This window comes from Delphinapterus leucas, unplaced genomic scaffold (genome assembly GCF_059928025.1).
Source record: "Delphinapterus leucas isolate spDelLeu-1000000601 "Yukka" unplaced genomic scaffold, BTC_Dleu_Yukka2 spDelLeu_asBTCV2_sq25, whole genome shotgun sequence".
In the NCBI taxonomy this organism is placed as follows: domain Eukaryota; kingdom Metazoa; phylum Chordata; class Mammalia; order Artiodactyla; family Monodontidae; genus Delphinapterus; species Delphinapterus leucas.
This window is the reverse complement of record NW_028322234.1, coordinates 13,929,572-13,953,957: the sequence shown is the minus strand read 5'-3', so window position 1 is coordinate 13,953,957 and position 24,386 is coordinate 13,929,572. Positions and strand designations below refer to the sequence as shown.

The window sequence follows — 24,386 nt, the reverse complement described above, 5'->3', positions numbered from 1 at the left end:
CCGTGCACCATAACTGCAGAGCCCACACGCCCTGGAGCCTGCATGCTACAACTACAGAGAAGCCCGCATGCCTCAACAAAGATCCCATGTGCTGCAACTAAGACCCAACGCAGCCAAAAATAAATGAAAGAAAGCAAAGATTGAGTTTTTTAAAACACACCCCCCTCCACCTTTTTTGGCGATTATTCACTCTTCCTGGTACGGTAGCTGTTGAAATCGCAAGATCTCTCCCTCCCTCCAGGGAAGTGGCTCAGCGTGGACTCTGCCCACCCTCTGCGTCTGCACTTCATCTTGTTCCCTAAATAAGGACCCCAGACCCCAAGCCAATGACAAATGCTGACCTGGGGATGAAGACGACATTGTGCAGGTAATCTTCGAATGTTTTCCTGAATGAGGACTCCTCCAACTCCTTGAGGATCTGAGAGTCGGTCTTCGGGCAGGAACAGCATTCACCGGCAGACTCTTCGTACTCACTCTGATTGTGCTTCTGGGACCCCTCAGACTCGAACGGTGGAGACCAGGTCCGGGAGGGCAGCTTCAACCCTGGAGAAAGCCAGAGCGGGGCTCAAGTTCCACCCCACTACACACATACATACACGCAGAGCAAAGGGGGCCTTCTCAGAGCTGCTGGGCACAGGGGACAGAGCTCGGGGCCAGGGTCTTGGTTCAAGGTCTACTGGGAAAAATAAGATCTCTCACTGGAGGGTCCTGACAACTGAGAAGGTGCCTGTGGATGTGCAGCAGGAAAATGTCAGACACCACAACCCCATAGGGCTAGATGCTGAAGGTGACGAGGCATGTCCCTGCCCTCACAGAACCTACATTCCAGTGGATGAGGTACGTGGCGGTGGGAGGAATACACAATAAACTAATAAATACATATGCCATGGGTCCGATGGTGGGGTGAAAGGACAGAGGGTGTCGGGGGGGGGGGAATGTCTCCGAGAAAGTGACCACTAAGCAGTCCCCAAGGAAATAAAAGAATGAGCCATGCACATATCTTGGTGTAAAGCAATTCAGACAGCAAAGAGCGAGTGCAAAGGCCCCGAGGTAGGAATTTCCTTGGCATGCCAGAAGACGCCAAGGACCCAGTGTAGCTGGAAGGGGATAAGGGAGAGAATGATGGGAGGTGGCATTAGAAAAGGACTGGGGACCAAGTCACAGTTGAATGAATGAATCATCAATCAACCAGGTAACTATAAAGGGATAAGAGGACAGAGCAGAATTCCAATGGAATTCTAAGGGGTCAGACTTACAGACCCAGTGTTTATACTGAGCAACCAAACTTTGCAGCACAAATGAAAGAATCTACAATTCGTTCAGGAAAACGGAAGTCAGAGCAGAGCAGTGGTTCTCACCAGGGCAGGGGTGATTCAGCACTGCCCCCCACCCCCCTCTGCAGGACAACGGGCACGGTCTGGTGACATTTTGGTGTTCACCAGGGATGCCGCTCAACATCTTACCTGACACAAGACAGCCCCCACCTCAAAGAATTATCTGGCCCCCAATGTCAACAGTGATGGATGAAAGACATGAAAGGAAATTGGGGGAAGAACTTTTTCCAAGAAGCACAGAAAAGAGAATTTTTTAAAAAGGGAAAAAAGAACAACTTCTCAAGGTCATGCTCTTAAAAATACCACACTGTTTTTTTAAGTATCACAGCTGGTGTGTCTTGACCCCTGAGGTCCAGTCCCGGGGATGCCTGCTGCCTGTCACTTCTGGTACAACCTGGAGGATGTATGTTACTCCTTAAGGGCAAAAAGCATGCCCCTGATCCTGGGTGCCTACTCGTGTCTATTGAGCAAGGGAAATTCCATCTCTTCCTCTCCCTTTCAATGGCTCTGCTAGACAATGAGTTCAAAGTATCTTCCTGTGAATGGTGAGTACCTACTCGGAAGCTTTGCAAAATCCTTAAAAAATACTTCTTCTTAACGTTTATTAATAGACATGGAATAACCTGTGTGGGTTAGCTGTTAGAGGGGCTATTGATGGCAATATGGATAAAAAATTAAAAAAAAAAAAAACACTTCAGATTTCCTTAGTAAAAGGTTGGGGGGGGTCCTGATTTTTTTCTGGGGAGGAAGGGACTTTTGATCAGGCATGGACATAGCTCCTGACACCTGTCACCCCTTCTGCATGACACTTGGTGCCCCATGGATTTTCTGTGACTAAAGTACAGTGAGGTATCTAGGACAGTCAAATGCATAGAGACAAAGTAGAAAGGCGGGCACCAGGGGATGGGGGAGGGGGTGGGGAGTCAGTGTTTCATGGGGACAAAGTTTGCAGTTTGGGAAAACAAGAAAGTTCTGGAGACGGATGCTGGGGATGGTTGCACGACAGTGTGAATGTATTTAATGCCGCTGAACTGTGCACTTAAAAGTAGTTCAAATGGTATATTTTATGTTATATATATTCCACAATAAAAAGCCGTATAGTTGATAAGACTGTACTGTATAAATGAAATAAACAATTCGATATCAGAGGAGAAGCTAAAAATTCTCACCAAAAAAAGAGATAAATATGTCAGGTGATAGATGTATTAATTAACTAGATGGGAAGAATCCTTTCAAAATGTGTATGTATATAAAATCATCACAATTTACACTTTAAATACCTTGCCATTTACTTATCAAGTACACCTCAATAAAGCTGGAAAAAAAAAAACCACTTGTGATACTAAAGGAAGCTACTACTGAGCACGGTTAGTAAATTATTGATCTTGTGTGTGTTAGAAAGCTTATTAATTTGTGTGTGTATTTGGGTTTTTTAATTGTGGCAAAATATACATGACAAAAAAGTTACCATCCTAATCATTTTTAAGCGCACATCTCAGTGGCATTAAGGACATTCACATTCTTGTGCAACCATCCCCACCATCCATTTCCAGAACGTTCTCATCTTCCCAAACTGAAACTCTGTCCCCATGAAACACTCACTCCCCAACCCCTCCCCCAGCCCCTGGCACCCACCATCCGGCTTCCTGTCTCTGTGGATTTGACTCCTCTAGGGACCTCCTAAGAGTTGCATCATACGATATCCATCCTTGGTTAAGTTTATTTTTTAATTACATAAACTTTGGCATCATTACAAATAAAACCATGTCAAATTGTCATATTGTAATGAGAGATGCAGACTTCCAGAATAAAAGTTGTTGCTCTAAAAAAGAAAGAAAGAAAGAGAAAAAGAAAACATTGCCTATCCTGATGCTGCTGGCAGTTCTAGCTGGCGGTTTCTGTTACAGCTGACAGCTGAGCCAATGACTTTGCTTGCTCTCAAGTTATATAAAGCATCCAAGGAGATAAATCACGTTTGCAACCCTCTGCTCAGGCGGGGGATGAGGTCACAGGCATACATATAGCACATGATCTTAGAGCTGGGACAGCGTCCAGAGATTATCTGGCCTCCCGCCCCTTCTCCCCCAAAAGGAGGCAGCCAGTGACAAGCTCAGTGACTTGCCCAAAGCCCTACAGTAGGTCAGAGAAGACCTCAGGCTCCCGACCTCAGCCACGTCTCATCAGCGGCCCCAAGATCTGAGGATACCGGTAGCTCAAAACATCTAAAGAAAAATAAATACAGGCCAACCAATCAACAACAACAAGACAACTAAGGGATAAATCAGGAGCTTGGGATGAACATACACACACTATTGTATATAAGATCGATAACCAACAAGGATCTACCGTGTAGCACAGGGAATTGTACTCAGTACCCTCTGATAACCTATATGAGAAAAGACTCTGAGAAAGAATGAATCTAGGTGTACGTCTAACTAAATCCCTTTGCCGTACACCTGAAACTAACACAACATTGTAAATCAACTCTACTCCAATGAAATTTTTTAAAAATACAAAAGAGTCTAGGGATTGGGGGAAAAGTACTTTATATAGACTCAAACAAAACAAAATAACTAAAGAAAAAAAAAGACTTCAGTTTCTCCAGTTTGATGGGCTTTTTTAAAACCCACTTTTAAAATAATCTTAAACTAATTTATGCACACTAGTTTGAGGCTTCAAATATTTTTCCCTTTTCCTGTAGATGGATGGAAGCCCATTAAGTAAATGAGATTAAAGACTGGAAAAAAATGTGTCATTAGTATAAATTTTGAATGGAAAGCCCAGGAGGGAAGAGATGATCACTCTTTGCTTTCTCTGGTCCTTACAACTTAAGGGTCTAAAATTAGGGGCGAAAATTCTTCCCTGACTTTGCCAATCACCACTCCACACATCGGCTGTGTTTCTAGCTTCGGAGGGAAGTCTTGCGTGGGTTAACACAGCTACACCCCTACCAGGGGAGGTGGATAAGGAAGGGAAGGGGGAGAAAATTCCAGAGGGAAATGATGCCAAGACACGGGGAGTGTCTGTTTTTGACAGAAGTCTTCAGAGCGTGTCCTCACGCTGTGATGTTTAGAAATGCGAACAGGCAGGCAGACCTCCTCCTCTTATTGTGTTTTTCTTACAAATCGAAAGTTTGTGGCAACCCTGCGTTAAACAAGTCTATTAGTGCCATTTTCCCAACAGCGTTTGCTCACTTCGTATGTCTGTGTCACGCTTTGGTAATTCTCACAATATTCCAAACTTCTTCATTTTTATTATGTTTGTTATGGTGATCTGTGATCAGTGATCTTGGATGTTACTATTGTAATTGGGCTTTTTCTTTTTTAGCAATAAAGTATTCTTTAATTAAGGTATGTGCATTGTTTGGGTTTTTTTTTTTTTAGTCTAGATTTCTTCTTTGTTAAATTTTTATTGAAATAGAGTTGATTTACAATGTTGTGTCAGTTTCAGGTGTACAGCAAACTGATTCAGTATTTTCTTTTCAGATTCTTTTCCATTGTAGGTTATTACAAGATAATACTATATCTTGTAATAACTATACTCAGTTATAGTTATAGTATAGTTCCCTGTGCTATACACTAGGTCCTTGTTGGTTACGTTACCTATTTTATATACAGCAGTCTGTATATTTTTAATCATTTTTTAATTGGTGTATAATTGCTTTACAAAGTTGTGTTAGCTTCTGCTGTACAATTAAGTGAATCAGCTATATGTATATCTATATCCCCTCCCTCTTGGACCTCCCTCCCACCCTCCCCGCCATCCCACCCACCTAGGTCATCACAGGGCATGAGCTTCCTATGCTTCACAGCACGTTCCCACGAGCTATCTATTTCATGCATGGTAGTGTATATATGTCAATCTTAATCTCCCAATTCGTCCCACTCTCCGCTTCCCCTCTGTGTCCGCATGTCTGTTCTCTACGTCTACATCTCTATTCCTGCCCTGCAAATAGGTTCATCTGCATCATTTTTCTAGATTCCACATATAGGCCAGAAAGAGAAATACAGTAATATGTATATTTTAAGTATATTTTTTCTTAAACATTATGCTATCGCACACTTACAGTATAGTGTGGACATAACTTTTATAGGCACTGGAAACCGAAAAAAACCTCACGTGACTCAATTTATTGCAATATTCGCCTCCTTGCGGGAGTCTGGAACCGAACCCGCAGTATCTCTGAGGTCTGCCTGTATGTGTGTTTTCGTCAGAGATAAAATGGAGTGTGTGTACCCATATGCACATGCTGGGAAGCAGAAGGGGAGAGATGCTTCCCCAAAAGAAGAACAAAGTGGATCAGATGTTATACACACTACTATGTATAAAATAGATAACAAGAACCTACTGTAGAGCACAGGGAACTCCACTCAACATTTTGTAATAACCTATAAGGGAAAAGAATCTGAAAAAGAATATATATGTATAACGGAATCACTGCGTTATACACCTGAAACTAACACAACAGTTTAAATCAACTATACTTCAATTTAAAAAAATGTAAAAAAAAACTTGAAAAAGAAACAGGCCCCTCCCCCGCCTCTGCCTGCACTCACCTTTGAGGCAATAATCTAATTCATACAGTTCACCGTCTTCCTCCTGTCTCTCCCAGAATACCAAGTAGTGTGTGATGTTGCCATTGGGGTCAGAGGGAGGCTTCCACTTCAGAATAATCTGAGACGAAGAATTAGACACCGAGATGGGATCCAGGGGGACAGAAGGATCTGCCAAGGAGAAAGGAGACAGGTCCACTGTGAGGAGGAGGAGGAGGGTACAAGCCATCGGGTGGGCATGAGGGGGAAAACCCAAGTTCGAGAAATCATGAGGATGTTCTCTGCAGTGTTATTTAACATCAGAGAAAACTGGCAACACGTGGAATGCTTGCCCAGTGAAAGCATGGGTTACAAAATTACAATCCATGGGTAGCACAGACTATGTAGATTCCATGTTCCACCATTTTTGCAACAAACATTTACGGCAGCAGTCCCCCACCTTTTTGACACCAGGGATCAGTTTCATTGGAGACAATTTTTCCACGGACTGGAGGCGGGGATGGTTTCAGGATGATTCAAGCACATTACATTTATTGCGCACTTTATTTCTATTATTATTACATTGTAATATATAATGAAATAATTATACAACTCACCAGAATGCAGAAACAGTGGGAGCCCTGAGCTTGTTTTCCTGCAACTAGATGGTCCCATCTGGGGGTGATGGGAGACAGTGACACCCGACGTGTGTTGCTTATGTCCAGTCTACTCTGTAAAATGCAGCTTAAGTGTCACTTGCCACTCGCTGATAGAGTTTTGATAGGAGTCTGCAAGCAGTTGATTTATTATGGTCTCTGTGCAGTCAGACCTCTCTGCTAATGATAATCTGTATTTGCAGCTGCTCCCCAGCTCTAGCATCACCGCCTCAGCTCCACCTCAGATCATGAGGCATTAGATTCTCATAAGGAGCGTGCAACCCAGATCCCTCGAGTGCACAGTTCAGAGTAGGGCTCATGCTCGTATGAGAATCTAATGCCACCGCTGATCTGACAGGAGGCGGAGCTCAGGTGGTAATGTGAGGGATGGGGAGCGGCTGTAAATACAGATGAAGCTTTGCTCGCTTGCCGCTCACCTCCTGCTGTGAGGCCTGGTTCCTAACAGGTGGCAGACTGGTACCAGTCTGTGGCCCAGAGGTCGGGGACCCCTGATTTACAGAGCTCCAACGACGTGCCAAGCTTTCTCTGTTCTGGGCACTGAAAAGGCGCTGGGGAAAAGGAGGATCGTGGGAATAGACAAAGCCACATCTGCTGGTTAACATTAGCCCCAACTGAACCCAGTCCTGGGGCAAATTTCGGCAGTGGGATGCCATTCAATCTTATCCCTGAGCTGGCAGCCCATCTAACATTCCCCCCAAAGGCACCACCTTTGGGCTCCACAAAAGCTTCCCCTCGAGAACGGAGGTGGCTGAGGGAGTCGGTGAGGGGTGGGAGTGGGGTGTTTCAAGGCAGAGGACACAGTGTGTACAAAAGCCTGGAAGCTGGAAGTTTCCAGAAACTATAAGTCCTGCTGGAGGTATTGCTGGAGGATACAGGATGAGAGGGCAGTAGTCAATAAAGTTGGGGCTGGTTCATAAAGTTTGGACTCGATCCTACGGGACAGGATTTCTCAACTACTGACTTGCGGGGGCTAGATAATTCTTTGCCGGCGGGGGGGGCTGTCCTGTGCATGTGATACGTTGAGCAGCATCCCTGGTCCCCAACCCCACCTCCCCAGTCATGCCAACCAAAAATATCTCCAGGTATCACCAAATGTCTCCTATCCCAGTGGTTGGATAGGGCTTATGCTTTATGAAAATACAACTAAATTGCTATGAAATACTCGTCAAAAAATGGAGATGGGGGAAAAGGCATAGTGATGAAACAAAAATGGCAAAATATTGATCACTGTTGAAGCTGAGAGATGGTTACAAGGTGGCGGTGGGGGGAATCTTTTTTTTTTTTTTCCTACTTTTGTAAATATTTGAAAATTTTCCATAATGGGAAGAAGAAATGTATGTTCCCCTCCGATGTCTTGTTGCTACTGCCTGATCTTCTGAAATTATAAACCTCAGTGCCCGGCTCTTTTAGAAGCCAATAACCATGCAAAAAAAAAAAAAAAAAAAAAAAGGCATTTCATAGGACATCACCAGGTCAGCCTGTTAAATGCAAGACGTCTGATTCACGCACAAATTCATATCCACAAGAAATGCTTACTAGTGGCATCCGTCTGGACATAGATGATGTCGCTCTTGGCCCCGTATGTGCGGCGTTCATCAGAAAAGGTGACCAAGGTCTTGACAAAGATGGCGTACTGGGTCCAGGGCTTGAGACCACGCATTAGCCACCCGGGGTGGTTCTGTGACTTGGGGTCGTTGGACCTCATAGGCGGGTCAATATCCACCACGGTCCAGCTGTTGGAGCCACATGCATCCTGCCCATCAAACTCCGTCACGTTCTGATAAGGGCTTTCAAGACGAAATAGGAAAAGTTGATTACCATTTCTCAACTATAGCTCTAAAGACCAAAGAGATGTGGCTGGGCGAAGTTACCTCCTATAGGCTTGCACCCTGTTCACCAATAATCTTCTACCACAAGGAAAAAAAACACAGGAATAGCCAAAGAGAAAGGGGCCGCTTCCCTTATGCCTCAGTTTCCCAACAATAATAATAACAGTGATCAGGATGATGATACTAACTACCAGAGTTATTGATAAGATTACACAAGAGGATGTGTGTTGACTTCTCCACACACAGCCTGACACATAGCAAATTTTGAGGGATGGGGACTTCCCTGGTGGTCCAGTGGTTCAGAATCCTCCTTCCAATGCAGAGGACACGGGTTCAATCCCTGGTTGGGGAACTAAGATCCCACATGCCGCGGGGCAACTGAGCCCACACACTCTACAGCCTGTGGGCCACAACTAGGGAGCCTGGGCACCGCAACTAGAGAGAATCCCATGTGCCACAACTAAGACCCTATGTAGGCGAATAAATAAATAAGTAGATAAATATTTTTAAAAATCTTGAGGGATGGAACAATTATTCCTATTAACACAATCACCACTTCCATTGTCTTCCTTTTAAATTTCAGCACAGTCAGATACTCAAAACGACTAGGTGTTATTGAAAGGCGACAGAGTTTCAGTGTGAGACGATGAATAAACTGTGGAGAGGGATGGTGATGATGGTCACACAATGTCATGAATGTACTTAATGTCACTGAGCGGTACACTTAAACGTCATTAAGATGGTCAATTTCATGTATGTTTTACCACCATTCTTCAAATGTTGGAAAAAATACAAAATAGATAAAAAATAAACTTTAAGACGCCTACTAAGTAGACTAAGTGACTTTTTGTTGAGGATGTCTGGCGAGATGTACATATAAGAAGCAAAACGGAATATTGCCCAATCGGGACCTCCAAAAGAAACCTGCCTGCTTCGGTTTCTGGCTTTTGACAATAGGGAACGTTATTGACGTCATACACCATCAACTGGTGAGATCTGACCAAGGAACCTGTGATATTTATTCCACAAGTAAGGAGATAGACAGGAACCTCAGAGGGGAGCCTCTGAGAACATACACAACAAACACACCTCTTTATCCTTCTACTTACGCCTCTTTGTAGAAGAGCATGAATCCCAGAAGGTCTCGGAAGTCGGGGGGCCAATACGGCTCCCATTTCAGCAAGATCTTGTCATAAGATGTCCGAATGTAAGAAAATTTAAGTAATTCATTTTCACCTAGAAAGGTTAAAAAAAAAAAAAAAAACAGTATCAGAATTAAATAATGTATTTCAACCCAAAGCAAATGATCCCATATTTTCAAGAGTATCCACGAGAAGGAAGATGGCAACATGCTGTCCCTCTGAGAGGTCTTATTTCCGCATGCCTCTCCTGTGTTCAGAGTCAAGAACAGGTCATGCAAGTTGGCCCTGACCGCAAGTCAGGTACTTGGCCAGATGTGCTCAACCAAAGAACCACGGTCGGCACCAACAGAAGGACAAGTGGCTAATCGCTACTGGAAAAAGGGACTTTCAAGAATAGCATTTATCCTGACACAATTCTGCCTTGCATGTGGATTTTCATGCCCGACATGTCAGAACACATAACTCCAGTGCAAATGGACACATTTAAGCCAAGTGGGTTTAGGGAGCGTACAGATCGTTATACCTTGGAGTGACAATTCCTTGGAAGGGCAATGCCTTGGAGAGAGTAATTCCCTCTGCCTAGATTGCAAGCCCTCCTTAAGCTCCACCCCTTAAGTTCCAACCTTGCTCTCTCTCTCCCCTGAATTCTCACAGCTTCTGCCATGAGGAACCAACTTCGCATGAGGGCATTATGGAAGCCTTGACACCTCAATGCTTCAAGAGAAAACCTGTCAGAGGAGGGCAGTCAGCTGACAGTCTCCAGCTGTAGCAACTGTAGACTCTGCTAAAGCATTTGAGCCAAGGCCACATGTAAGAGAAGTGACATTCATTCATTCATTCATTCAATGTTTATGTGGCATCTTCCAGTATCAGGCACTGTGTTTAATATTTGGCAAAGAGATAACATGTACATTCTTCCTCAGTATTTCAGAGAGCCTATCACACACATTGTTGTTTTAGCTCATTGGGGGGAAGTGACACTCCCCCGGGGGCCAGTGTGGTGGGGGAGGGGGAGGGCAGCCACGTTATCTGGTCCGTGGAAGGACAAGGGCATCACCACTTACAGGACGCCTGGTCCCCATTGGTCTTCAGGGCAATGTCGTTTCTCTCCTGGCGCCCCTTGGTTCCTGAAACTTCCTCCATCTTGTGAATTTCTGACAAGCAGAGTTTGGGATTATAGTGGAAGAAGAGTTTCCCCTGAGTGATGGTGAGGTTGTGTTTGCTCCAGTCCCACAGCTGCCTTAGGTTCTGGTTGTCCAAGGCATAGAAAGAGTAGTTCCTATGGAAACACACACATGCCTAATCATTCATCAGCTTGTCGTCTCCAACTCCAAGATGGCGGGGCCATGGCTGGAGTTGATCTTGTTCAGTGCTCCGTCCCCAGTCCTAACCACTTGCTTGACACATACTCATTACATGTTGAAAGGAGGGTTAGAGGGACAGGGGAAGTTGAGGAAGTCTTCAGGGCCAGGAAAGTATGTGAGATCAGTCTTGTGGGGAAGGAGGGTAAGACTGTGATGGATTGAGATATGGGTTTTGAAAAGGGGAAAGACTGAAGACACAGAGGCACGTGAACTGGGCCCAGGGAAGAGCAAAGTGGCCTGTTCTGGCCAACAGGTGACGGGCAAGACCAAAGAGATGCCATGGGCCAAATCCTCTAGTATACTGCATACCAGACTGAGACCAAGAATATGTGACCTTCCTTGGTAGGCAGAGGGGGACCACTGAAGGTTTTATAACAACTCAGTAACTCAATTAGACCTGTGCCTTAGAACTATGAGTGGGCCACCAGTACATGATGAATGGGAAAAGGGCAGCACCTAGATCTGTGTTATCCAACACTGAAACAACCAGCCACATCTGGCTATTAAGCACCTGAAATTTGGCCATTCTGAACTGTACCAGAAGTAAAAAACCACAGATTTCAATGACTTTGCATTAAAAAAAAGGATGTAAAAGATCTTCTTTATAATTTTTTGTATTGAGTCCATGTCAAAATAACAGCTTCAATGTAATGGGTTCAGTAAAATACATTATTAAAATTCATTTCACCTATGTCTTTTAAAGTGTTTTAAATGTGGCTACTGGAACATTTTAAGTCTCATATGTGACCTGTATTATATTTCTGTTGGATGGCCCTGGTAGTTCTAGAACCAGCAAGAAAGTCACTGGAATAATCCAAATGAACAATCCAAATGAAAGATTCGGCAAAAAGATAGTTTTATGGCAAAATAATATTCCACTGTATATATATATGTATACACACACACACACACACACACACACACACACATATACACCACATTTCCTTTATCCATGCAACCATCAGTGGACACTTAAGTTGTTTTCATGTCTTGGCAAAAAAACCTAAGTTTCTCTACAATAACTCACAAACTTCCTAACGAGCCCACAGATACAGCAGCAGGCCCACATACCCGATTTCCAAGGTCTCCCCTCGAATCAGACGTAACTTCCGGAAGAAGGAAAGTGACACGAGGGCATATGATCGGCGGATTTTCAGATACCCTGAAATTTCTTCAATGAGTCCAAGGTTGGCCTCTAGCTCAGCTGCCAGGTTGTCTAAGGAAAGGAGAGAATGAATATCCAGTGGGCTTCTACCAAAATATTTTAACCTTTCCAGAATTCCCCAGAGTGAAGAGTTAACCTTCAGGCTGAAAATGATTTTCACGAGCCCTGCTCAAAATACATCTACAAGGCAGAGTAGTTATGACAGAGATTGTCCTGCCTGCAAATCTGAATATATTTATTACATTAAGATGCCAACCCTTGCTCCCTCCATCACCCTGCTTTGCTTGCCTTCATAGCAGGAACCCCTGCCTGGGTTTACATTATACGTTAATTTGTTTATTTGCAATATCCACCATGCACGGACTTTGCCTTGTTCACTGTGAGTATTCAATAAATGTTCGCTAAATAAGTAAACAGAGAAATGCCTTTTTGCCTGTGACAGAATTTCTGGAGACATGGTCCCCAGACCTGCAAAAGAGGGCATGTTGCCTGCTTGTTAAAAATGCAAATTCTTGATGTCCCAACTCCCAGCTTTGAAAATCAGAATCTCGGGGGGAGTGAGGCCAGGACTGAGCTGTGAACTCCACCAGGTTTGGAAACAGATTCCTTGCATGAGTCTCTGGACTGTTTTCCTTCTGTGCTCGCAGGGAGAGTGGATCCCAGCAGACAGCAACCCCTCCCCCCAGAGCACTCACTGCCCCCTCGAATGTTGATGATCAAGCTTCCGTTAATGATGGTGCAGCCTCGGAGCTCCTGGGCAGATGTCACTGAGTCAATGGTCTTCTCGCCTTCCAGGAGGTGGCACACCTTGGGACAGGGGCCCAGGCATGGAGTACACATCAAGCTGCAGAAAGAGTGGAGAGAGAGAGAGGTCAGGGCACACAGGAACACACACACACACACACACACACACACACACAGAGCAGACAGTGTGTTGCACAGGGTCCCAAGTGACCATAAGGCAGGATGCTTTATCCACAGAGCTGGTGACATTTGGGACCGGAGAACTCTCTGTTGTGGGAGGCTGTCCAAACATTGTCCCCTGGGGGATGGAAGGGCAAATCACCCCCAGGTAAGAACAACTGCCTAAAGTGATAGGCTTAGGGTGTTTCTCCAGGGTGGCAGGTCCTACAGCATTACCCCAAGGTCAGGAGACTCATGCTTTTACTCCAAAATGATGGGGCTCCTGCCTTACCCCAAAGTGATAGGATTCACACTGTACCCCATGGAGAATCACCTTCTACCCTGTGGAGACAGGACTCATGCCATTACATGGAACTGATGGGACTCCCGGCATTACCATGGTGACGGGAATGATGCAGAGCTGATGGGCCTTACGTAGGACTCATTTTGCCGCTATTCGAAAGTGGCTGAGCTGATGCTGCTACCCCAACTGGTGGAACTTAGGCTGCTACTGCAAGGTGATGGGATGTTTGCTGTTCTGTGTGGGGTCTGACGTGACCAGACAACTATATAGGACGTGACGACACAACCTACGGGCTACAGCACAACCTCACATTTGATAGTGGGTAACTGGAGGCAGACTTTGGTTTTGCCTTCCTGCAGCCTGATGTCCTCAAATTTATAGCCCCCAGGAGTCCTTTGGGAATCAGCCCTCCCTTACGCAGTGCCTCTGAGGTCAGTTCTTGGCTGGCACAGCCCTCCTAGGTCCAAGCAGGACACAGGATCCAGGGCAGGCTGAGCACAATCTTCCATCCCGCTGGGAATTCAGAGGTGGGCACACCCCCAAGCCAACCCAGTGAGGGTTTTGCTAGAACTTTCTGGAAGGAAAAATTGTCTTCCTTCTGCAGTATCTAAGAGGGTATGGCTATATTGCTAGCATGGAGCAAGGGACAAGGGAGAGGCTGCTGCCTGAGACCAAAACTAACAGAGACAGAAATAAAGCTGAGGATGGAAAGAAATAGATCATATACATCCCTTGAGCTCCTGGATACAGCTGTACCTAAAGCGATTCCCTGAACTTTTTGGTTACAGTCATCAATAAACTCCTTTAATCTTGCTTGAGCCAGTTTGAATTGGGGTTCTGTCGTATGAAACCTCAAGATTCCCAACTGTTACGTTCTCAAGATCTGTGTCCTCATCTGTGAAACGGAGGCAATCTTCACGGGGCAGGTAGTGATAAGGACTGAATGATATATACCACCTAAAGCACTCAGCACATAGAAACTAAAAATCGTTGGTCCATTGCTATGATGATCACTTTTTATTAGTGGTATCATTGTTGCTACTGTTGTAAATAACAACAGTAATTGTTGTTACCACACCCCTGCATATTTGATTCTTCAGAAAGATCTTGGTCACCGGTGACCACCTAGAGGGGTGGGATAGGGAGGGTGGGAGGGAGATGCAAGAGGGAGGAGATATGGGGATATATGTATATGTATAGCTGATTCACTTTGTTATACAGCAGAAAGTAACACACCATTGTAAAGCAATTATATTCCAATAAAGATGTTAAAAAAGAAAAAGAAAGAAAATTGAAAGGACAGAAAAAAAAAAAAAACAACACATCTGGTCTTTGTCCCAGGTCCTGGTGCAGAGCTTCAAAAGTCCTTGGAATTTCCTGAGTTATAGGAGCATCTTTGTTGTGCTAATGAGGTGACTTGGAGGGGCTGGTCACCAGAAAGACCAAATATGTGATTTGGAGGGTTGCATCAGCCACTTGACCTCCAGAGAGAGAAGCGGGGCTGGAGATGGAGTTCAAACCCACGGCCAATGATTCAACCAATCACACCTATGTAGTAAAACCCAAAGGAAAACTCTGGACACCAACTCAGTCCATTTTTCTGGCTGGTGAACACACAGCTATGCTGGAAGGGTGATATCTCTGATTCCATGAGGGGATAGGAGCCCTGCGTCTGGAACTCTCCCAGCCTCTGTTCATCCATAATAATAAAGCTGTAATTGTAATTGTAATTGCAATTGTAAGCCTGACATGAAGCTTTCTGACAGCTGAGGCATCTATTTCAAAAGACATCTGTCAGGCTTCCTTGGTGGCGCAGTGGTTAAGAATCTGCCTGCCGATGCAGGGGACACGGGTTCGTGCCCTGGTCCGGGAGGATCCCACATGCCGCAGAGCGGCTGGGCCCGTGAGCCATGGCCGCTGAGCCTGCGCGTCCGGAGCCTGTGCTCCGCAACGGGAGAGGCCACAACAGTGAGAGGCCCACGTACCGCAAAAAAAAAAAAAAAAAAAAGACATCTGTCTTGAGTAAATGTAACACCGGGTCTATGACCCAGCCACTAGCAAAACAACCAGATAAGGAATTAGGCTGCCCCCACCCATGAAGGGGGCTCTTTCAGAAAGCCTTGGGGAACCTAGATAACTGACCACTTGACTGACCCTGCTTCCCCCTTCCTGTGCCCTAATTCCTGCTCTTAAACTTTAAATTCACCATAGAGTGAACCCATAAAACCCTAGACACCCCACCCTCATACCCTAATAAAAGCAGAACCCCCCTCCTCTCTCTCTCTCCCTTCCTCCCTCCCACTCTTTTTCTCCCCTCTCTCCCTCTCCCCACCCCTGCTCCCCACGACTCTACTGTGTGGCCCTCCAGGACCTGTGAGTAAAAAATCTTGTTCTTTGAGGTTCCCTGATGGTTTCTCACTGAAGTGCATCCTGGGATCATAATAGGAACCTCAGAGCTGGTCCAGCCATAAATAGGGGCCCCCATGGGAGAGTGTCTGTAGAGCTCGCTATGAGTGATACATGCCCAGGTAAGCGCTGCAAGCATCCCTAACCCAAGGTGCTACCATCAATAGGCTTGGACCAACAGAATAGTATAGACTTTTTTTTTTTCAGCTCTGTGAGTTGTCCTAGCAAATTATTGAACCCAGGGGGTTTGTGGGAGCCTCAAAATTTATAGCCAGCCAATCAGAAGTGTGGGTGACCTGGGGACTCCCAAATTGTGGCTGGCATTGTGAAGTAAAGTTGGTCTGATGGAGAACCAAGGCTTTAACCTGTGGGTCTGATGCTAAGCCAGGTGGTTGAGGTTGAGCTCTACTGCAGTACACCCAGTTGGTGTCAGAGCAGATGGGGTGGAAACAGAATAATGACCAAATGTTTGGGTTCTTTTGTTGGTTCTACAAATATCCACTGAGCATTTATCATGTGATAGATGATGCTCTAAGCCAAAGGTAAGCAAACTACAGCCCACAGGTCAACTCCAGCTGGCCACTGGTTTTTGTAAATAGAGCTATATTGGAACACACCCACAGCCGCTGGGTTGAATATCATCAATGGCTGCTATCACTCTATAAGGCCGGAGTAGAGTAGCTGCAACCACACAGACCTCAGAGCTGAAAATAGTTACTATCCGGCCCCTTGCCAATGGCAGTTATAAACCACAGGCACACAGGCGTGAACAAACAACCTATTTTCCCTGTGGGAAATCCACACGATCTTTCCAGCCCTTCCCACCAAGAAGTGGAGTCTGCCTTCTCGCCCATGGAATCTGGGCTTGGCCATATGAATTGCTCTGGCCAATGGGAGGTTAGCAAACGTGATACAGCAGTGGCTTAAGAAGTACTTACCCAGTAAAGCATGCCCTTCCTGGCTACACATGGAGAGAGGTCCCAACTGCCCATGCAGGATATGAGAGGTTAGCTTGTACCATCTCATCAGAGCTGACCCAGCCCAAGCCAGACAAACCTCCAGTCAATGCACAGACTCATTAGAAATCATAAATGAGTGTTGTTTTAAGTCACTAAGTGCTGGGGTGGTTTGTTACACAGCATAAGCTAGCTGATACACTTGTGAAGCGTATGGTCTCGTTGGGGAAAATTAATAAATTGACAATTAAAATATCAGCTAGTGGTAAATAGCATGAAAAGAGTTAAAATGGAGTGTTGTGCCCAAGAGCAACCAGATGGCTAGTTCAGAAAGAAGGTCATACGGGGAAGGAGTCTCAAAAGAAGTGACGTTTAAGCCTGTGACCTGGATGACAACGAGAAACCAGCCATGCGAAGATCAAGAGGCAGAGAATTCTCCACACCCTTAACATGCACCCCAAATATCTAATCCTCCTCATCTCACTAAAGAGCACCCCACCAGGTATCTGGGAACGACCATAGACGGTGACGCCTCTTAATGAACCCACATGGGTTCCCAGACCTCTGCTCTAATAATATCAAGAACTACTTCCCAGGGACTTCCCTGGCAGTCCAGTGGTTGGGACTCCACGCTCCCAGTGCAGGGGGTCTGGGTTTGATCCCTCGCCAAGGAACTAGATCCCGCATGATGCAACTAAAAGAGCCGCATGCCACAGCGAAGATCCCGTGTGCCGCAACTGAAGGATCCCGCATGCCGCAACTAAGACCCAGTGCAGCCAAATAAGTAAATAAATAAATACATATTAAAAGAAAAAAAAAAAAAAGAACTAGTTCCCAGATAAGCCAAAAGAATGGAAGAAAACATATCTGGCCCTTTTTAATAACAAACCACATTAGAAAACACGACAGCACTGAAGTCTTTCACAAAATAAAATAAAAGCTTCAGAAGGAAAACAAAAATTTTTTTAGCCTACAAAGTAAAATACTGCCATGATGGGTCATAATTAACATCCCTCACTATCCCCTCTTTCACTCAGTAAACGTCCCAAGCATCACAGGACAAGCTGTCAATTTCCTGGGGCTTCAATCCTGGGGTCACCGGCATCAGCAAAACATCAAAGGAAGCTGTTCTATTTTTCAGATCTTTGTTATGATCAAAAAAAAAAAAAACAAAAAACTTTAAAGCCAGCGTCTTTAGTTTAGTGGAAGATGTTAATATCCATGCTTTATCTCAAACGTGAAAAAAAAAAAACCAAATAAATCAAGAGGAATATGATAATTTTCCCAATCTTACTGATAAACTGGCCCCAAAGAAGAAAAAATAGCTCTGTCTGGCATGCAAAGGTGATTTATAGAAGCCTATTTTTGGTCAACAAAGCCACTTGATAGGTTTTATCAAAAATGAGTAAAACAAAACATACTGTACTTGCAGGTTTCACAAACACTCAAAGAGAGGCTCCTAGGAACCGGAATAAAGATTGTTTTCCTTCCCACCCTCCCCACTCAGGGAAATAAAATTTCCCACCAGAACCTGCTCACTTGGCTCATTTTCAAGTCTCAAGAGGAAGGTTTTTTACGTATGCAGGTCAGCTCAAGGCCCTTAGACGTACGTCTGTTTCTGATTTGTTTTTGTGTTGTTTGGTTTGTTTTTTTCAGACCCTCAACATAAAAATCAGGAAACAGATTTTTAAAACTCAGTTACAGCCCTGAGACACCAAAATAGCTCATCTGAGAAGCTAACAGCATGAACAAAAAGTCTGAGATGTGGGTAGGAAATCTGACTCACCGTCGGGGAGAGAAAACCTTGCTTTTTCTCACCTAAATAGTAGGAAATGGTTTGATGGCATTGTCCTTCAAAAGACAACAAAGCCTTGAGAACAATCTAGAATTGAATCCTTCTTCCTGGCACTCCAGGTTAATCTCAGGACACCACCCAGATCCAGCTTGGAGAAAACATTTAAAATATCTGAGTTCTGATCTTGGTTGTGAGAGTCGGGCAGCTACATCAGTGGGAACAATCGGACCATCTAAAGGGCTGTATACAAAACCAAAACTTCTATTTTCTTTTTTTTTTTAATTGTATTTATTTGTTGTTTCTGGCTGCGTTAGGTCTTTGTTGCTGCACACGGGCTTTTCTCTGGTTGCGGTGAGCGGGCGCTACTCTTCGTTGTGGTGCGCGGGCTTCTCACTGCGGTGGCTTCTCTTGCTGCGGAGCACGGGCTCTAGGCACACGGGCTTCAGTAACTGTGGCACGCGGGCTTCAGTAGTTGTGGCTCGCGGGCTCAGTAGTGGTGGCTCACGGGCTCTAGAGCGCAGGCTCAGTAGTTGTGGCGCACGGGCTTAGCTGCTCCGCAGCCTGTGGGATCTTCCCGGACCGGGGCTCGAACCCGTGTCCCCTGCATTGGCAGGCGGATTCTCAACCACTGCGCCACCAGGGAAGCCCAAGACTTCTATTTTCAATGCTAAGCATAGAAAGCTTTACATTTTCGGTATGCAAGATGCAGAAAATATTTACCCTCTGGCCCTTTGCAAGAGAAAGTTTGTTGACTCCTGTTCCAAAGGCCAGCACCAAAACCAGGAAGCAGGGATGGCATCCGGGAGACCCACGCGTGTCACTGATCACCAGCAGCTTCCTCGCTCAGTCAGTTAACTCTAGTTTTCCACACAGTTTTAATAGGGCAGCATCACCAACGCCAACCCCCTGCCCCTTCCCCTCTTTACCGCCTGCCCCCAACCCCGGAACCCGTACCCAGGACTCACTCGCTGGAATTCATCGTGTACCCGGAGGGGCACTCAGGGATGCACTTGTTATTGTGAATGACATACTGGTGGCAGCCCTGCCTCCGAGAGTTCTTGCATTTGTTGTGCAGGTCCTGGCAGAAGCTGAAGTTCACACAGCGCCAGTCTTGGAAGTGGTAGTAGGGGGGCGGGCAGGTCTCCACGCACCTGCCATCCAGGTAGAAGTTGCGACAGGCCACACACTTGGTGGGGTCGTCAGGCTCAGAGCAGTTGCCCAAGCACTCACTGTGGCAACAGAGACCCTCAGCGGTGCAGCCGTGAGACTTACAGACGGTCGGACACACTGGAGAGAGAAAGAAAACAGCTGGTCAGTGGCTTTGCCCAATTCCTGTCTGCACAACAGCGAATCTGGATGAGGAAGTGTAAGCCAAACAAAATAATAACAGTAACAGCTCACTTCTACAGCATTTGCTACGTACCAGGCACAACTATTAACTCATTTCAGCCCCCAAGCCAGTGACGTGCTTGTAGATGCTTGACAGCTTCTTCAGGGAGCGGGGCAGAGATGCTCTGCTTTATAGCGTTTGCCAATTTCTATGGTGTAAATACTCCCACCATGGTTCTTTTCAAGCTACCCCACCTATAGTTACTGAACGTGGAGCCAGTAAGAGATACATAGTATCACAGCATTAAATAGTACATCTATTGTATACATCCAATAGTAGCAAATAACCTCAAAAGCATAAATCGTAGGAAAATGTAGTGAGATGATTAGGAAGTGGTGAGTTTGGAGTATTTATTACCTTTGTTTTAAACATAATTTGTTTAATTGTAAGTTGACGTCATTTAAATTTTAACAACAGCTTGTTTAAGAACCAGATTTCCTGAAAATCACACAATTGGCTTTAGCAAGCCAGCTCCGGCACACAGCTGCAGTACTGGTGTAAATAGATATATCTGGGGCTTCCCTGGTGGCGCAGTGGTTAAGAATCCGCCTGCCAATGCAGGGGACACGGGTTTGAGCCCTGGTCCGGGAAGATCCCACATGCCGCGGAGCAACTAAGCCCGTGAGCCACAACTACTGAGCCTGCGCTCTAGAGCCCGCGCTCCACAACAAGAGAAGCTGTGACAATGAGAAAACTGCGCACCGCAATGAAGAGTAGCCCTGGCTCGCCGCAACTAGAGAAAGCCCACGCACAGCAACGAAGACCCAATGCAGCCAAAAATGACTTAATTAAAAAAAAATTTTTTTAAGATAAGAACGCTTTAAAATAAATAAATAGATAATGATCTCCATTTTCTCCATTTTACAAATGGGGAAACTGAGGCGCAAGGTGGTTAAGCAAATGGCCCAAAGGTCATTCATTGCTTCAACACACATTTGCTTGCACTGATCTAGATATTACAGCTGCTGCAGGAACATGGTGGCCGCAGACCCTGCCTTTGGGACCACATGGTCCAATGGAGGAGACATATTCATTATTTAAAAGCATAACTGCATAAACAGCAAGCACCGTGCTGGAAGTAAGGGGAGGTGGCATTTCTGCTGTGACCTGCAGGAGATCATGAATGGGAAAGGAGGGGGCTCTGCGGATGGCGGGCAGAGGCTGTGCATGGATTTTGCGGCTGGAGTTTCTTATTTGATGCAACCGAACATGTCCACTGAAGACTGGACTCTTCCCTGGCTTCCTGCAGCAGCTTGGAACACATCCCCTCTCTCCCGATGTCTCACTACTCATGACTTCCTGATTCCCCTTAATATTGGTCCCTCAGCATCTGACCTGGGCTTCCATGACCAGCCCTCCCTTTCCAGGCTGCCAGCAAATTTGTCCCTGGACCGATGGCTTCCCTGAGGCTGGAAAGACCTCGGCCACAGCAGAGCCTGTTCCCTGGATGCCTTCTTTGCTCACTCCGTGCACACCTTGGAACGTGGTTTGGAAGCTGGGGAGTGTTCTTCACTCCAAATCCTCAGGCCCTTTGATTGCTGCAATGAACATTCCGGCCCACGTGGACCCCACCAACCAGACCCAGGGAACTGAAGGGGCTTCTGAAGCCACACTCCCACATGAGCATTGCTGTTGGATGGAACTTTCTGTGATGATGGAAATGGTCTCCACTGGCACTGTCCAACACGGTAGCCACTTCCCCGTGGAGTGTGGTTAGTGCAACAAGGAACCAATTACTTTTTAATTGCAGCAAAATAGGCGTAAAACTGACCATCTTAACCATTTTTAAGCGCACAGCTCAGTGGCATTAAGGACATTCACATTGTCGTGCAACCATGCCCACGGTCCATCTCCAGAACTTTCTCATCTTCCCAAACTGAAATTCTGTCCCCGTGAAACACTGACTCCCCAGCCCCTCCCCCAGCCCCTGGCCCCCACCATCTACTTCCTGTCTCTATGGATTTGACTCTTCTAGGGACCTGCTATGAGTGGAATCAGATCGTGTTTGTCCTTTCATGTCTGGCTTATTTCACTGAGCATCATGTCCTCAAGGTTCATCCATGTTGCAGCATGTGTCAGAAGTTCCTTCCTTTTTAACAAAGGCAGAATTCTTGTTGACAACATCACCAGTGGGTGCTCGACTATATCTTGATAAGGAGGAAAACATCTATACACAGTAAGATGAGCTAGCTTGAATAGCTGTAGCTGCTTACGTTTATACAATGAAAGTCAATCATGTATGTCAAAAAGGGGAGAATCCAAGCTTTGTATAGGTTCTTAGGCAAAATTTTCTGGAATTTTAATTCTCTCCAAGCTTGTCAGGATCCAAAGGTGCCGGGGGAAAAAAGAGTCATTGAATAAGAGATGTGGAATGTGCAAATCATGATTAATAAATAGAGCTGGTTTTGCCATAAAAAATAAAAGCTTCCTTCCTTTTTAAGGGTAATACTATTTCATTGTGTGTATATACCACATTTTGTTTATCCATTCATCTGTCAATTGACTCTAGGGTTACTTAGACCTTTTGCTCACTGTGAGTCATGCTGCTGTGATAATGGGTGTACAAATATCTCTTCAAGACTCTACTTTCAGTTCTTTTATGTATATACCCAGAAGTGAATTGTTGAATCATGTGGTACTTTTATTTTTAATGTTTTTATTGAAGTATAGTTGATTCACAATGTTGTGTTAGTTCCAGGTGTACAGCACAGTGATTCAGTTCTATATATATATATACTTCTATTCTTTTTCAGATACTTTTCCTTTTAGGTTATTACAAAATATTGACGTAAACCACAGCAATATCTTTTTGGATCCGTCTCCTAGAGTAATGAAACAAAAATAAACAAATGGGACCTAATTACACTTAAAAGCTTTTGCACAGCAAAGGAAACCATAAAGAAAATGAACACACAACCTACAGAATGGGAGAAAATATTTGCAAACAATGTGACTGACAAGGGATTAATTTCCAAAATACTTTTAATTTTTTGAGGAACCACCATACTACTTTGCACAGCGGCTGCACCATTTTACATTCCCACCAAGAGTACACAGTAGAAGGTTCCAGCTTCTACTGAGGAACCAAACTTTTCATTGCATTTCAATTTTAATTTTAAAATTGGGGGGGCTACTGGCTCTTGTATTGGACAGCAGAGGCTTAGCGAAAGAAACTCCTTGCCAAAGCATACGGGTCTCATGTGGTCTAGTGCCTGCAGTCTCTCTGAGTCCTTCTCCCAAACCCAGGCAGTCGCCACTCCAGCATCCTTCCTGCCCCTCACACACCCAGGCTCAGCCCTACCACAGGACCTTTGCATCTGCTGCTCTGGCTGCAGCATCCTCCCCTTATCCTCCCATAACTAGCTCCTTCTCAACCTTCAGGTCTCAACCCTTAGAAAGACCTTCCCTGACCTCCCCTCTGGAAGTCACTTTCTCCTTCTTGAACCACGCTCTAACACATGATCCTATGACATTTTTCTTACAGCACTTATCACTCTCGAAAATTATCTTGGGTGCTTGTTGACTGTCTGTCTGGAGGGGAGCTTAGGGGGCAGGGCCACTCCTGCTCCATTCAGTGCACTGGATCCCACGACACCCACTCCTAGGACAGGGCCTTGCACCCAACAGGAGCTCAGCAGACCCAGGTCTGAAAAGACAGAAAGGAGGCAAAAGAAAGGCCTTTGGAGCAGTTCTAAGCCCCCAGTTTTTAGCCAGTGGCTCAGGAATTCATCCAAGAACTCCGAGTTGCAGGAGCTTCACAAAACACCATGAAAAATTACATGGAAAATTTGAAGCATCCATGCCTAGGTGCATAGTCTGATTTTCTACATGGATCAAGAAACAATTAAGAAGCTGTAATAGGAACAGGATGGAGTTAACCCCACCACTGTCTGTGTAGGATTTTCGGCGTTTACATACACCCCCCCATTGGATTCTTACTTAATTCTAACAAAGACCCCGGGAGGGAGCGGGGTAAGTAACATTGTCTCCATCTCACAGAGGAGAGAAGACTTGCTCAGCTGAGATGCAGCATGAACCCGACATTCCTGGGTCTCAAGAAGGACACGGCCATCCACAGGGTCCACCCAGTCAGGGGGAGGAGTGACACGCATACGGCTCTCCACCCAGAGGCATGCCACAAAGCTTTCTCTAAAGAATCCATGACAGCCTCAGTTTTCTTGTCTGTCAAATGGGGATGATAAACCCTTAACTCCTTCTCACTCTTAAAAGAGGGGATGCAGGTAAGGAACTGGATTCTTTGATAGACACAGTGTAGGCTGGATATCAGTTAGCTACTCTGGGCATTATTATTATTTCCATTGTCATTAATAATCTGTCTACGAGGACCCAAGGAACTCCATGGCAGGAAGCAATATAGAAAGCAGACAACTATTTAGGACCCACAAAGACTCCACCCTCCGGGAAAGCACATGTGTGAGCAGGAAAGGGCCTGTTTCCTGGGCTGGGGCTGCATCTGAGGGTCAGCCCTTAAGTTCAAAAGAGGTGTCAGCAAAGACCTCACAAAAACTTCCCAAACACATAAGCTTTCCGGCCTAGACAATGCTAAGAAAAACGATCCAACACTCACA

At 45.4% G+C, this 24,386-nt stretch overlaps 1 protein-coding gene across 11 annotated transcripts in view; it reads right to left on the bottom strand.

Annotated features, from left to right (window-relative positions):
• INSR (insulin receptor) overlaps positions 1-24,386 on the bottom strand; it is a 130,934-nt gene that overhangs the window by 32,846 nt on the left and 73,702 nt on the right. For 10 of the 11 annotated variants that reach the window (XR_016391518.1, XM_089905549.1, XM_089905554.1 and 7 more), the window contains exons 3-10: positions 19,373-19,694; positions 12,739-12,887; positions 11,950-12,094; positions 10,579-10,793; positions 9,482-9,608; positions 8,080-8,330; positions 5,891-6,058; positions 342-543 (exon numbers count right to left, since the gene is read on the bottom strand). Coding sequence is in view for 10 of the 11 variants with exons in the window: in XM_089905549.1 (XP_089761675.1) it covers positions 342-543; positions 5,891-6,058; positions 8,080-8,330; positions 9,482-9,608; positions 10,579-10,793; positions 11,950-12,094; positions 12,739-12,887; positions 19,373-19,694 (1,579 nt within the window). In the remaining variant the exon portion in view is untranslated. The remainder of the gene's footprint in view (positions 1-341; positions 544-5,890; positions 6,059-8,079; positions 8,331-9,481; positions 9,609-10,578; positions 10,794-11,949; positions 12,095-12,738; positions 12,888-19,372; positions 19,695-24,386) is intronic. The other variant, XM_089905555.1, reaches the window with a different exon arrangement.